Genomic DNA, 15,679 nt, shown 5'->3' on the forward strand with positions numbered 1-15,679 from the left:
AATATGATGGAAAGTTAATGATACTAAAATACTATGATATAAACTCAATAACCTCTATATGATACAGGTTACATAATAAAGCAATAGAAGAGTAATAAAAATAAAGATATTTTCTGAATATATGCATATATACACACAAACATATTCATAACAAAATGAGGAGGAAATACTTGTGACAATTATAATCCTTGCTTCTGTAACTGGTCATATGTTCATTGCTGGTATTCATGTTTACTTTCTTTCATTATCTCTTCCATATTCCATTTGCCCTCATCAAGCACGTCAACTGACTGTGGTTCTTTAGCTGGTAGGATGACTTCATTCCTCTAGGATATGGGCCATTGGTAGTCCTGCCTGAACTGGGTTATTATAGCTTTCCTTCGACTTTAATCATACGGCATGGTAAGTGATACTCAGAGACACCCTAGGGGATGTCCCATAATCCAGACATCATCTTCCTTACCTTCAGTGTGGAGCAGCAGTTCAATTTCCCGTTGGTGGTCAGGAGCTATCACCCCAGCCAGTGCAGGAACTCTGTCCCTTGCCTGTTGATTCAGAGGCATGAGAAGCCCAAAGAAGTTGAGTGACAATTTTTACTTCCGGTTGAATGGAATCATTGTGGTGTTTCCTCGTGGAAGCACTCTCCCCTCGGAACTAAGACCTCAAGGCCAGTGGAGCAGAATGCTGCGGAGACAGGAAGCAGAGCTTTTTCTCCTGGGCCACTGGCGATAATGGAGACTGGTGCCACCCCCATTTCCAGCCCCTGATGCCCGCATCCGCGAATCATGGCTGCTAGAGAAACAGCTCCGTACACCGAACGCTGAGTCAGAACGTATACAGCCTTGTGTGCACAACCTTGTGTACATAGCCTTCTAGAGACCCTGGCCTCGCCTCAGAGGTGTCACCACCCAGCTGACATGACAACTGAGCCTGAAAGAGGGCCTGCCACCCTTCTACCCCCCAAGCCAGCTCCTTCACGCTGGATGGTAACACCAGTCAATTCCATGGGCAGGGACCCATTGCTGCACCTCCTGTGCTGTGAAGCAACTTCCTTGTCAGAACAGTGCTGCCTGGAAGGCCGTGAAGGCAGACGAGGTGCTCTGTGAGGCCACAGAGGGCAGTTTGAGCAGAAGCCTTGTGTGCAGAGGAGGAAAATCTGTGGCCACACTGAGTGTCCATTGCAGTAAGGACAAAACTCTTCACTGCCTTTTCCACAAGGGAAGGGGTCCTAACACTAACCTGCCATCAGGGAGCTGTCTGATCAATCAGGGGATTGGTATCATGTTGGGAGTCAGTACTGGTCTCTGTTGCTGGCAGACTGGGCACTCAGCAGTGACCATAGCTGGGTTGGACTTGATGAGTGGGCACCCAAGCATGTACCACCTCCAAACCTGCTACCATGAACACTTCCTGCAGCAAACAGGACACTTTGTGACTGGGGAAAGAGGCCAATTGGAATCCACAGAACGGGTCATCCTATCTACTTGATTATTAACGTCCTCCTCCTCTGAAGTTACTCTTTGGTGAATGGTCACATGGGACACAAAAATCTGCACAGTTTTTGCCCATTCAGAGAGGTCTATCCACACACCTCTTCCCCAAATTACTTTGTTGCCAATTTTCCAATCATATTCCTCCCAAGTCCCTGATCGTCCAGCTAAATCATTGGCCAGGGCCCATGGACTGGTATATAACCACACATCTAGCCAGTTCTCCTCCCAAGCAAACAGCCAGGTGCATTCCTTTAAGTTCTGGGAGGATTTTCTTTCACCATCTCCTTCATAGATGCTCCAGAGAGAGGCTCTTGTGCTACAGCTGTCCATATGTGGGTGGTGCCTGTATATCATGCAGAACCATCTATAAACCAGGCCCAAGTCTTTTCTTGGTCTGACAACTGATCATAGAGAACACTGCACAAGGCCACAGGTGCAAACTGGGGTAGAGAAGGTAGTATAACAAAAGTAGGGACCGTGAGAATTTGGACCACTTCCTTTGGATGATGGAGTGCTCTGTGTACCCCCAAATTTTTGGCTTGGTGGGTCAGACGTCACCCAGTTTATGATGGGCAGCTCAAGTTACACGGTAACCTGGTGGCCCATGGCTAAGCATTCAGCCTCTACTAAGGTCTGGTATCTGGCCAAAAGCTGTTTCTCAAAAGAAGAGTAGTCATCTAGAAAAGATGGCAAGGCCTTATTCCAAAACCCAGTACTGTCCTATCAAAGGCTCCAAACACCAGCCCCATCTGCCACTGACACTTTCAAGCAGTACTAGGTCTGCTGAATTGTATGTTCAAGGACCTCTTGCCAAGCCGTCTCTGGTTCTGAGTGCTACTCAAAATTAGCAGTTTCTGAGTCGCTCGGAAATGCCTAGAATAACCAACCAAATGAGGAACGTTACCTCCAAACTCCAACGTGGCCCACTAGGTGTTGTGCCTCTCTTGTGGTTGTAGTAGTGGCCAGATGCAACAACGTATTCCTCATCTTAGAAGGGATATCTCCACATGCCCCACACGGGACACCTAGCTATTCCACCAAGATAGAAGAGCCCTGAATTTTAATTGGATTTATTCCCATCTCATGCATGTAGATATCTTATCAGTAAGTCGAGGAAAGTTGGAGAAGGAAATGGCAATCCACTCCAGTATCCTTGCCTGGAAAATCCCATGGACAGAGGAGCATGGTGGGCTGCAGTCCATGGGGTTGAAAAGAGTTAGGCACAACTGAGCAACTAACACTTTCACTTTCAGAGAAGATGCTACTTCTTGCTCACTAGGTCCAATTAGCATAACGTCATCAATGTATTATAACGTCAACAATGTATTATAATGTATTCCTCCTCGTGGAAGGACAAGGTGATCAACATTGTTGCTAACTAAATGATGATGTAGGGATGGAGAGATAATATATCCCTAAGGAAGGTATACTGCAGCTCGTGCAAGCTGAAAACAGACTGCATGTGGTGGGACTTAGGGACAGATTTAAAAAAAGATGTCCTTTTCATTATAGGGGACTGGAATGCAAAAGTAGGAAGTCAAGAAACACCTGGAGTAACAGGCAAATTTGGCCTTGGAAAACGGAATGAAGCAGGGCAAAGACTAATAGAGTTTTGCCAAGAAAATGCACTGGTCATAACAAACACCCTCTTCCAACAACGCAAGAGAAGATTCTACACATGGACATCACCAGATGGTCAACACAGAAATCAGATTGATTATATTCTTTGCAGCCAAAGATGGAAAAGCTCTATACAGTCAGCAAAAACAAGACCAGGAGCTGACTGTGGCTCAGATCATGAACTCCTTATTGCCAAATTCAGACTGAAATTGAAGACAGTAGGGAAAACCACTAGACCATTCAGGTATGACCTAAATCAAATCCCTTATGATTATACAGTGGAAGTGAGAAATAGATTTAAGGGACTAGATCTGATAGATAGAGTGCCTGATGAACTATGGACTGAGGTTCATGACATTGTACAGGAGACAGGGATCAAGACCATCCCCATGGAAAAGAAATGCAAAAAAGCAAAATGGCTGTCTGGGGAGGCCTTACAAATAGCTGTGAAAAGAAGAGAAGCCAAAAGCAAAGGAGAAAAGGAAAGATATAAACATCTGAATGCAGAGTTCCAAAGAATAGCAAGAAGAGATAAGAAAGCCTTCTTCAGCGATCAATGCAAAGAAGTAGAGGAAAACAACAGAATGGGAAAGACTAGAGATCTCTTCAAGAAAGTCAGAGATACCAAAGGAACATTTCGTGCAAAGATGGGCTAGATAAAGGACAGAAATGGTATGGACCTAACAGAAGCAGAAGATATTAAGGAGAGGTGGCAAGAATACACAGAAGAACTGTACAAAAAAGATCTCCACGTCCCAGATAATCACGATGGTGTGATCACTGACCTAGAGCCAGACATCCTGGAATGTGAAGTCAAGTGGGCCTTAGAAAACATCACTACAAACAAAGCCAGTGGAGGTGATAGAATTCCCATTGAGCTAGTCCAAATCCTGAAAGATGATGCTGTGAAAGTGCTGCACTCAATATGCCAGCAAATTTGGAAAACTCAGCAGTGGCCACAGGAATGGAAAAGGTCAGTTTTCATTCCAATCCCAAAGAAAGGCAATGCCAAAGAATGCTCAAACTACCACACAATTACACTCATCTCACACACTAGTAAAGTAATGCTCAAAATTCTCCAAGCCAGGCTTCAGCAATATGTGAACCGTGAACTTCCTGAAGTTCAAGCTGGTTTTAGAAAAGGCAGAGGAACCAGAGATCAAATTGCCAACATCCGCTGGATGATTGAAAAAGCAAGAGAGTTCCAGAAAAACATCTATTTCTGCTTTATTGACTATGCCAAAGCCTTTGACTGTGTGGATCACAATCAACTGTGGAAAATTCTGAAAGAGATGGGAATACCAGACCACCTGACCTGCCTCTTGAGAAATCTGTATGCAGGTCAGGAAGCAACAGTTAGAACTGGACATGGAACAACAGACTGGTTCCAAATAGGAAAAGGAGTACGTCAAGGCTGTATATTGTCACCCTGATTATTTAACTTCCATGCAGAGTACATCATGAGAAACGCTGGACTGGAAGAAACACAAGCTGGAATCAAGATCACCGGGAGAAATATCAATAACCTCAGATACGCAGATGACGCCACCCTTATGGCAGAAAGTGAAGAGGAACTCAAAAGCCTCTTGATGAAAGTGAAAGTGGAGAGTGAAAAAGTTGGCTTAAAGCTCAACATTCAGAAAACGAAGATCATGGCATCCAGTCCCATCACTTCATGGGAAATAGATGGGGAAACTGTGGAAACAGTGTCAGACTTTATTTTTCTGGGCTCCAAAATCACTGCAGATGGTGACTGCAGCCATGAAATTTAAAAACACTTACTCCTTGGAAGGAAAGTTATGACCAACCTAGATAGCATCTTCAAAAGCAGAGCCATTACTTTGCCAACAAATGTCCATCTAGTCAAGGCTATGGTTTTTCCTGTGGTCATGTATGGATGTGAGAGTTGGACTGTGAAGAAGGCTGAGTGCCGAAGAATTGATGCTTTTGAACTGTGGTGTTGGAGAAGACTCTTGAGAGTCCCTTGGACTGCAAGGAGATCCAACCAGTCCATTCTGAAGGAGATCAGCCCTGGGATTTCTTTGGAAGGAATGATGCTAAAGCTGAAACTCCAGTACTTTGGCCACCTCATGGGAAGAGTTGACTCATTGGAAAAGTCTCTGATGCTGGGAGGGATTGGGGGCAGGAGGAGAAGGGGACGGCAGAGAATGAGATGGCTGGATAGCATCACTGACTCGATGGACGTTGAGTCTGGGTGAACTCCGGGAGTTGGTGATGGCCAGGGAGGCCTGGCGTGCTGCAATTCATGGGGTCACAAGGAGTCGGACACGACTGAGCGACTGATCTGATCTGATCTCTGATGGAGAAAAAGGCACTTGTTAGCTAAGTAGGTCCATACTGGTAGCACTGTAGTTGTTGCTGTTGTTTAGTCACTAAGTTGTGCCCGACTGTTTGTGACCCCATAGGCTGCAGCATTCCCGACTTCCCTGTCCTCCACTATCTCCAGGAGTTTGTTCAAACTCGTGGGCATTGAGTCGGTGATACTACCTAACCATCTCTGCCACCCTCTTCTCCTGCCCTCAGCCTTTCCCAGCACCAGGGTCTCTTCTAGTGAGTTTGCTCTTCCCATCAGGTGGCCAAAACATTGGCGTTTCAGCTTCAGCATCAGTCGTTCTAATGAATCAGTTCAGTTCAGTTCAGTTCAGTCACTCAGTCGTGTCTGACTCTTTGTGACCCCATGGACTGCAGCACATGAGGCCTCCCTGTCCATCACCAACTCCCACAGTTTACTCAAGCTCATGTCCGTTGAGTCGGTGATGCCATCCAACCATCTCATCCTCTGTTCACCCCTTCTCCTCCTGCCTTCAATCTTTTCCAGGATCAGGGCCTTTTCCAATGAGTCAGTTCTTTGCATCAGGTGGCTAAAGTATTGGAGTTTCAGCTTCAACATCAGTCCTTCTGATGAACACCCTGGACTGATCTCTTTTAGGGTGGACTGGTTGGATCTCCTTGCAGTCCAAGGGACTCTCAAGAGTCTTCTCCAACACTGCACTTCAAAAGCATCAATTCTTTGGAGCTCAGCTTTCTTTATAGTCCAACTCTCACATCCATATGTGACTATGACTATGACTGGAAAAACCCTAGCTTTGCCTAGAAGGACTTTTGTTGGCAAAGTAATGTCTCTGCTTTTTAATATGCTGTCTAGGTTGGTCGTAGCTTTTCTTCTAAGGAGCAAGCGTTTTTAATTTCACGGCTGCAGTCTAATCAATATTCATGGTTTATTTCCTGTAGAATTCAATTGTTTGATCTCCGTGCAGTCCAAAACATTCTCAAGAGTCTTCCCCATCAACAAAATTTTGAAAGCATCAGTTCTTCAGCACTAAGCCTTCTTTAGGGTCCAACTCTCACATCTGTACATGACCACTGGAAAAACCATATCTTTGACTATACCCACCTTAGCGAAGTGATGTCTCTGCTTTTTAATACACTGTCTCAGCAATATGTGAACCATGAATTTTCAGATGCTCAAGCTGGTTTTAGAAAAGGCAGAGGAACCAGAGATCAAATTGCCAACATCCGCTGGATCATCAAAAAAGCAAGAGAGTTTCAGAAAAAACATCTATTTCTGCTTTATTGACTATGCCAAAGCCTTTGACTGTGTGGATCACAATAAACTGTGGAAAATTCTGAAGGAGATGGGAATACCAGACACCTGACATGCCTCTTGAGAAACCTGTATGCAGGACAAGAAGCAACAGTTAGAACTGGACATGGAACAACAGACTGGTTCCAAATAGGAAAAGGAGTACGGCAAGGCTGTATATATTCACCCTGCTTATTTAACTTACATGAAGTGTACATCATGAGAAACGCTGGGTGGAGGAAGCACAAGGTGGAATCAAGATTTCTGGGAGAAATATCAATAACCTCAGATATGCAGATGACACCACCATTATGGCAGAAAGTGAAGAAGAATTAAAGAGCCTCTTGATTAAAGTGAAAGTGGAGAGTGAAAAAGTTGGCTTAAAGCTCAACATTCAGCAAGTAGTCCCATCACTTCACGGCAAATAGATGGGGAAACAGTAGAAACAGTGTCAGACTTTATTTTGGGGGGCTCCAAAGTCACTGCAGATGGTGATTGCAGCCATGAAATTAAAAGATGCTTACTCCTTGGAAGGAAAGTTATGATCAACCTGGACAGCATATTAAAAAGCAGAGACATTACTTTGTCAACAAAGGTCGGTCTAGTCAAAGCCTATGGTATTTCCAGTAGTCGTGTATGGATGTGAGAGTTGGACTATAAAGAAAGCTGAGCGCCAAAGAATTGATGCTTTTGAACTGTGGTGTTGGAGAAGACTCTTGAGAGTCACTTGGACTGCAAGGAGATCCAACCAGTCCATCCTAAAGGAGATCAGTCCTGGGTGTTCATTGGAAGGACTGTTGTTGAAGCTGAAACGCCAATACTTTGGCCACCTGATGTGAAGAACTGACTCATTGGAAAAGACCCTGATGCTGGGAAAGATTGAGGGCAGGAGAAGGGGATGACAGAGGATGAGATGGTTGTATGGCATCACTGACTCAATGGTCATAGGTTTGGGTAGACTCTGTCAGTTGGTGATAGGGAGGCCTGGAGTGCTGCGGTTCATGGGGTTGCAAAGAGTCGGACACGACTAAGTGACTGAACTGAGCTGAACTGAACTAAGTTTACCATGGCTCTTCTTTCAAGGAGCAAGCATCTCTTAAATTCATGGCTGCACTCACCATCCACAGTGATTTTGGAGCCCAACAAGAGGAAAACTGTCACTACATACACATTTTTCACCTTCTATTTGCCATGAAATTATGGGAGCAGATGCTACAAAGTCAGTTTTTAAGCCAGCTTTTTCACCCTCTTCTTTCACCATCATCAAGAAGCTCTTCAGTTCCTCTTTGCTTTCTGCCATTAGAGTGGTATCAGTTGCATATTTGATGTTGTTGACATGTCTCCCAGCAATCTTGATTCCAGCTTGTGATTCATCAAGCCTGGCATTTCACATGATGTACTCTGCGTATAAGTTAAATAAGCAGAATGACAATATACATTCTTGTCACATTCCTTTCCCAATTCTGAGTCAGTCTGTTGTTCCATGTCTGGCTCTAACTCTTGCTTCTTGACCTATATACAGGTTTCTCAGGAGACAGGTAAGGTGGTCTAGTGTTCCCATCACTTTAAGAATTTTCCACAGTTTGCTGTGATCCACACAGTCTGTGGTTTTCCTCTATTTGCACTGTTCATTTAATAAGTCTTCCTTGTTTCTTCTTGCTATTCTCTGGAACTCTGCATTCAGTTGGGTATATCTTTCCCTTTCTCCTTCGCCTTTTGTTTGTCTTCTTTTCTCAGATGTTTGTAAAACCTCCTCAGACAACCACTTCACCTTTTTGCATTCCTTTTTGGGGGGGATAGTTTTGGTTACCACCTACTGTACAATGTTATGATCCTCTGTCCATAGTCCTTCAGGCACTCTGTCTACCACATCTAATCCCTTGAATTTATTCATCACCTCCACTGTATAATCATAAGGGATTTGATTTAGGTTAGGGGCTTCCCTGGTGGCTCAGAGGTAAAGCCTCTGCCTGCAGTGCAGGAGACCCATGTTTGATCCCTGAGTCAGGAAGATCCCCTGGAGAAGGAAATGGCAACCCACTGCAGTACTCTTGTCTGGAAAATTCCTTGGGCTACAATCCATGGAGTTGCAAAGAGTTGAACATGACTTAGCGACTTCACTTTCACTTTCACTTTTTTCATATCTGAATGTCCTATTGGTTTTCCCTACATTGTTCAATTTATGCATAACTTTGCAACAAGGAGCTCATGATCTGAGCCACAGTCAGCTCCACATCTTGTTTTTGCTGACTATGCAGAGTTTCTGCATCATTAGCTGCAAAAAGTATAATCAATTTAATTTCAGTATTTACCATCTGATGATGTCAGTGTGTAGAGTCATCTCATGTGTTGTTGGAAGAGGATGTTTGCTATGACCAGTGTGTTCCTTTGGCAAAACTCTCTTTGCTTTTGCCCTGCTTCATCTTGTACACCAAGGCCAAATTTGCCTGTTATTTCAGGTGTCTTTTGAGTTTCTACTTTTGCATTCCTATCCCCTGTGATGAAAAGAACATCTTTTTTTTTTTTTTTTGGTGTTAGGTCTAGAAGGTGTTATAGGTCTTCATAGAACTAGTCAGCTTCAACTTACTTGGCATCAGTGGTTAGGGTACAGACTTGGATTACTGTGATGTTGAATGGTTTACTTGGAAACGAACTGAGATCATTCTGTCATTTTTAAGGTTGCACACAAGTACTGCATTTCAGACTCTTTTGTTGACTATGAGGGCTACTCCATTTCTTCTAAGGGATTCTTGCCCACAGTAGTAAATATAATGGTCATCTGAATTAAATTCACCCATTCCCATTGTTCATTTTGTTCACTGATTCCTAAGATGTCGAAGTTTTCTCTTGCCATCTCCTGCTTGATCACATGAAATGTAACTTGATTCATGGACCTAACCTTCCTATGCAATATTGTTCCTAGCCATATTGTTCTTTATAGCATCAGACTTAACTTTCAGCACCAGACATATCCACAACTGAGTGTTGTTTCCACTTTCGCCCAGCCACTTCATTCTTTCTGGAACTATTAGTAATTGCCCTCCACTCTTCACCAGTAGCATATTGGACACCTTCCAACCTGGGGAGCTCATCTTCTGGTGTCATATCTTTTTACCTTTTCCTATAGTCCATGGAGTTCTCGAGGAAAGAATACTGGAGTGGGTTGTCATTTCCTCTTCCAGTGGACCACAATATGTCCGAACTCTCCAATATGACTGATCCGTCTTCAGTGGGCCTGCATGGCATAGCTTCATTGAGTTATGCAACTGCCGTCACCATGACAAGGCTGTGATCCATGAAGGGGGCAGGTAGCATGGCACTGGAGATGTCAATTTGCTCAAGCAATGAAACTACATTGGTAAAGTACCTGAAATTGAAATCACCACCTGGTCAAGCTAATGAAAACCCACTCTCATTCTCCAAGACCATCTGTTTTCTGTACGGGCCAAATAGGCTACTTTAATGGGGATATGGAGGAAATCATCACTCCTGCATGTTTGTAGCCCTTGATGGTACTGCAAATCGCTGAAATCCACTCAGGTATGTGCATTGATTTGGTTTACTATATTTCTGCTGCTGCTGCTGCTGCTAAGTCGCTTCAGTCGTGTCTGACTCTGTGCCACCCCATAGATGGCAGCCCACCAGGCTCCACCGTCCCTGGGATTCTCCAGGCAAGAATACTGGAGTGGGTTGCCATTTCCTTCTCCAATGCATGAAAGTGAAAAGTGAAAGCGAAGTTGCTCAGTTGGGTCAGATTCTTCGTGATCCCATGTACCACAGCCTACCAGGCTCCTCCATCCATGGGATTCTCCAGGAAAGAGTACTGGATTGGGTTGCCATTGCCTTCTCCATTACTATATTTCTAGATAGAGGCAATTCTAATTGCTTCCATTTCGCCATCCATGCCAAAATAGCCCTCAATCTGCAGGTCAGGGAACAGATGAGTTGTGGACTCTGCCAGCTGCTGAATATGTCTATCCTAATTTTGCATTCCAGAACTGTGTAGACAAGCACAGGATTGGTTTGGCTTCACACTGCACCCAATGGAGGTGGGTCTAAGCTAAAATTTCATTGATCCCTTGACCTCCATAAACTCCTACTATGACTGATGGACCATAGTGACACTTGGGGCATCTTGGAATTAGTGTGAGATCAGAACCAGTGTCCGATAGGCCCCAAAAGGTATTCTCCTAATTCAAAATCACATCGACTAAAAACCTCTAGGTCCCTTTCAGGAAGGCCAGGAAACAGACTAACAATATATATTTTGGGACAGTGTACCAAGGCATGATGGACACCTACTTCCGGATTTCAAAACTTACCCCAAAGCTGCAGCTATCAAAACTGTGTGGTACTAGCATAAGGATGGACACATAGATCAATGTAATAGAATTAAGAGTCTTGAAAAAAAAAACCATAAATCTATTCATGGACATACATACCAAAGAGTTGAAAACAGGCGTTCACACAGAACCCCATAGAGGAATGTCCACCACAGTAGGCACAAGGGAGAAGTCACCCAAATGTCCATCCACTGCTGAGCATATAGAAAACATGTGTGGTCTAGCCATACAGTGGAAAACTATTCAGCCAGGAAAAGGAAAGAAGTGCTGATTCGTGCTACCACATGCATGGGCCCTATGCTCAGTGACAGCAGCCAGACACAGAAGGCCACCTATTTATTGTATGCCTCCATCTCTAGGAAGTCTCCAGAACAGGCAAAGGGCTGTTGATAGGAAGCTGATGAGTGGTTGGTTGCCTGAGAACTATGCAAGGTAGGATGGGGTGGGGAAAACTGCAGGAGGGGGCAGTGGGGAGTGACCGCCTGGCTGGTACAGGGGTTTCTCCTTGTGGTGGTGCCAAAGTTTTGGAACTAGACACAGTGGTGATGATGGCCCAGCACTGCCAGCATATACTTGGTGCCACTGGGTGGTCTGCTGCCTTCTCTGTATAAAGGTCTCCTCCCGTGGGAAGGGAGAGTTCCGACAAAGAGAGGGTCCGATGGGCAGGGTGAGCAGGATTCTGCCAGCGCCATTTCTTTGCAGATTCAGGCCTGCGGAGGTGGGTGGGGTGGGGGGCATGGGAAAGCAGTGATCTCAGGGGAGTCTACCTGTCACAGAACGTGCGCCCTGACCAATGAGGGGCCGGCTCATGGTTGCTAGGATATGGAGTAGAGGTCTGAGAGTACCGGTTGTTTTGAGAGGTTGGGACCAGCTGACTCATCCCACCGCATCTCATCTCATCGCATATCATCCCGTCACACCTCATCCCATTGCACCGCAAAGCGAGGCCTCAGAGAAAGCAGGCTCAACGGTCAGCATGAAAGGGGCCGTCAAAGGTCATCTGGTCGCCGCTTCCGCACCGCCCATGCCGAGCTATCCTTCTCCATGAGACACATGGAGCGCCACCTGAACTCCTCTGCATCCATCTTTCTAGCAGCCGTTATGCACCACCTAACTGCCAAGGTCCTGGGGCTGGCAGGCAACAAGGCCCAGAACAGCGGTCAGAGGCACATCACCCCAGAACTCGTGGCACAGCGGTCCACCACAACGCTCTGCTCAATGGCTCTTTTGGGATGACAACCATCTCCCTGCTGGCCCCAGCCTGGCACTAGCTGCTCAACCCTGGGTCCTCGGTTCCTCCCCCTAGCTGTCGGGCGCCAGGTCTGCTCACTGACCGACTGCACAGCCCGGTGTCTCAGGCCCAGTCATGTCGAATCAATCAAAGAGTTTCAAGACATCCCTGTGTGTGCTTCAGTCACTTGGCCTGGGAAGTGGTGGTGGGACACCCCTCCTTGGAGAGGTAGGGGTCGGGGGTCTGGCTAGAGCAGAGGGGGGAGTGTTGTGGGTACGGGTGGAGTCGGGGATGGCAGGCAGAGAGGAGCGGTCGCCCACGGTGACAGCGCATGCGGTGACCCTGGTGAGAGAGGCTGGCTGTGGCGGGGGTGCAGTGGAGTGGGGTCTGGGGGGAGGCCGGGGAAAAGAAGGCTCCCCCGTTGGCTCTGAGCAAGTAGGAGCCAGGCGAAGTCCCCAGAGGGACCGGGGTCCTGAGGGTGACGTTCAAGACCGAGAGGACGGCGTCGTGGTGGGGTGAAGGTGCCAAAGTGACCGACCGCCTCGCGGCGTGGAATGCAGGGACGGTGGACAGCGTGCTTGACAGGGGTTCCCATGGCCATAGGGCCTAGATACCCATTGGGGCAGGGGCCTAGACCGCGAGACTGCGGCGGAATGGGGACTGGGGTGGGCGGGACACAACCCGCAATTATGCAAAGTTGAATCAGGGTCACGCAGGGTCACCAGTTGACTTTTTGGTCGTGTGCCTTTAGGGATGCCAGGAAATGCCCTGCTAGGCAACCTGCAGGAGCAAGCTGTCACCTAGCAACAGCGGGCTCCCAGCCAGGACCGGCCCAGGTCCTCCGATTTGCATATGGCGCCTGCAGCCACTCATGGCCCCGCCTCCGCGCCCGCTCTTTTGCGTATCACCCCGGCGATGGGAGTATCTGGGCGGCCGCGCGGGCGCCGTCGCGCTGTGGGCCCGAGCCGGACGCAGGGCACGTCGCCTGTCGCCGCCCGGTTGCGTCAGCGCGCCTGGAAGGGCCAGGGAGGCGAAGATGGCGGCTTCCGCGGCCGGCCTTGGCGGTGGCGCGGGCCCGGGCCCCGAGCCGGGGGACTTCCTGGCGCGCTACCGCCAGGTGTCCAACAAACTCAAGAAGCGGTTCCTGCGGAAGCCGAACGTGGCGGAGGCCGGCGAGCAGTTCGCCCAGCTCGGCCGTGAGCTGCGCGCCCAGGAGTGCCTGCCGTACGCGGCCTGGTGCCAGCTGGCGGTGGCGCGCTGCCAACAGGCGCTCTTCCACGGGCCCGGCGAGGCACTGGCGCTGACCGAGGCCGCGCGCCTCTTTCTGCAGCAGGAGCGCGACGCGCGCCAGCGCCTGGCCTGCCCCGCCGCCGCCGGGGAGGCCCTACAGGCCGCCGCCGCCGCGCTGGGCGCCGCCGTGCGCCTGCACCTGGAGCTCGGGCAGCCGGCCGCAGCCGCCGCGCTCTGCCTCGAGCTGGCGGCTTCCCTGCGCGACCTGGGCCAGCCGGCTGCCGCCGCCGGCCACTTCCAGCGCGCCGCGCAGCTGCAGCTGCCCCAGCTGCCCCTGGCCGCCTTGCAGGCGCTCGGCCATGCCGCGTCCTGCCAGCTGCTGGCGCGGGACTACAGCAGCGCGCTGGCACTCTTCACGCGCATGCAGCGCCTGGCGCAGGAGTTTGGCGGCCCCCCGCCGCAGCCCCTGATGCCGCCGCCCCCACCGCCCGGGCCGCAGCCCGCCGCCCCCGCGGCCCTCGCCCCGGTGCTCCCGCCCAGCGCTGGGCAGCCAGCCACCGCCGCCCCGGCCGCGCTGGGTGCCTTCGCCGACGTGCTGGTCCGCTGCGAGGTGTCCCGCGTGCTGCTGCTGCTGCTCCTGCAGCCGCCGCCGGCCAAGCTCCTGCCGGAGCACGCGCACACCCTGGAGAAGTACGCCTGGGAGGCTTTTGACGGCCACGGGCAGGACAGCAGCGGCCCGCTGCCCGAGGAGCTCTTTCTGCTGCTACAGTCCTTGGTCATGGCCACACACGAGAAGGACACAGAGGCCGTCAAGTTGCTGCAGGTGGAGATGTGGCCCCTGCTGAGCGCCGAGCAGAACCACCTCCTGCACCTCGTTCTGCAGGAAACCGTCTCCCCGTCAGGCCAGGGGATCTGACGAATCCCTGACAGGAACCCAGCCACGCTGTGCCTGTTCCCGAAACTCACGCACCAGCCTGAGCGTTTGCGGGAGCATGAAAGATCTTGATCCCGGCGCTTCTGCCTCTGCAATGTATCTTACTTGTCTTGCCACCGGAGGAATGTAGTTGACTAAAGTCACCTTGTTTCCATGACAGTGGCAGGAAAAGGGAAAAAAAAAAACAAACCATATAATAGAATCGGAGGACACAGCTCACCTCACCAGAAATTTCAACATAAACTTGAGAATCCCTTGGGTCCCTTTCACCCAACTCCCCCCCAACCAAAGCTCCCCTTTCCCAACATCCTTGTTTCACACAGGATTTATTTGAATAGCTCTGGCTCAGAACTCTAGCTGCATGATCTTTTCATGGTGACAGTGATTCCTTAGCATATTCCGATGTCTGCCTGCGTGATCGCCCAGTTCCTCCTTTGTTTCATGCGCCTCATACATAGTATTCATTGGAATCATTGTATTCAGTCCTCCACGGTTGTCACTACAGCCCTCAATCTATGATAAAGCCTTTCTGACACTCCTGACTTGCAGTTTAGATTGAGCTCCTCTGTAAAATGGGGATTTTATCTAGCTGTCAGAAGGTAGAAGCACAGATAGTTTCCTTTTAGATCCGAGGTGGATTCGTTCACTCGAAATGGCCACTGTGCCTTTGAATCTACAGAGAACATTTGCGATGTGGTCCTTAGCTACAGTGTGTATGTTTTCGGTGCGAAAGGGGTTGGCCTGGGAGTAGGGGTGAGGGAGGGGTGAGCTCCAGCACAAAGGTGTCATATGTGCACTGGAGTTTTCAGTTGCAGTTGTTCCGAGAGGTCTGGGTAATCCACATGGACAAGTTTTATTTGTAGTACAGATCCTTCTACAAATCTTCCTTTAACTCAAATATATAAAATCAACATGCTTCTTTGGTCTAGTGTGATCACATATATGCCAGACTGTCCCCTTGGCCCCCAAAAACAGGATGGTGTTCCATTTTTAAACACTATATTTCTGGTCCAAATGATACATGCAAACTGACTTAGCTGTTTTCTCAAATTTTCTTTAGTGTTGAGTGTGATGACAAGAACTCTTTAGAATATATTCTCATTCTCAGCCATTCAGTTTGGGAAAATGCGTCCTTGAGGCTGAGGTTATAGACAGCAGTAATCTTTTGGGGTGAGATTTAAGCACTCAGTTTGGGACTCGATCTTGCTTTTGTGGGTTTGGTGG

General features: G+C 48.5%; 1 protein-coding gene and 1 pseudogene across 1 annotated transcript; both read left to right on the forward strand.

The window, feature by feature from the left end:
- The first annotated feature begins 11,497 nt into the window (after window positions 1-11,497).
- On the forward strand, window positions 11,498-12,429 carry H2AB2 (H2A.B variant histone 2; annotated as a pseudogene).
- An 886-nt stretch (window positions 12,430-13,315) lies between these two features.
- On the forward strand, window positions 13,316-15,370 carry LOC617475 (coagulation factor VIII-associated 1-like). Its single transcript, XM_002699699.7, has one exon. It carries the CDS (start codon window positions 13,328-13,330, stop codon window positions 14,435-14,437), a length of 1,110 nt encoding a protein of 369 aa, XP_002699745.1. The 5' UTR covers window positions 13,316-13,327; the 3' UTR covers window positions 14,438-15,370.
- Window positions 15,371-15,679: the final 309 nt, after the last annotated feature.

Source organism: Bos taurus, chromosome X (genome assembly GCF_002263795.3).
Source record: "Bos taurus isolate L1 Dominette 01449 registration number 42190680 breed Hereford chromosome X, ARS-UCD2.0, whole genome shotgun sequence".
Classification (NCBI taxonomy): domain Eukaryota; kingdom Metazoa; phylum Chordata; class Mammalia; order Artiodactyla; family Bovidae; genus Bos; species Bos taurus.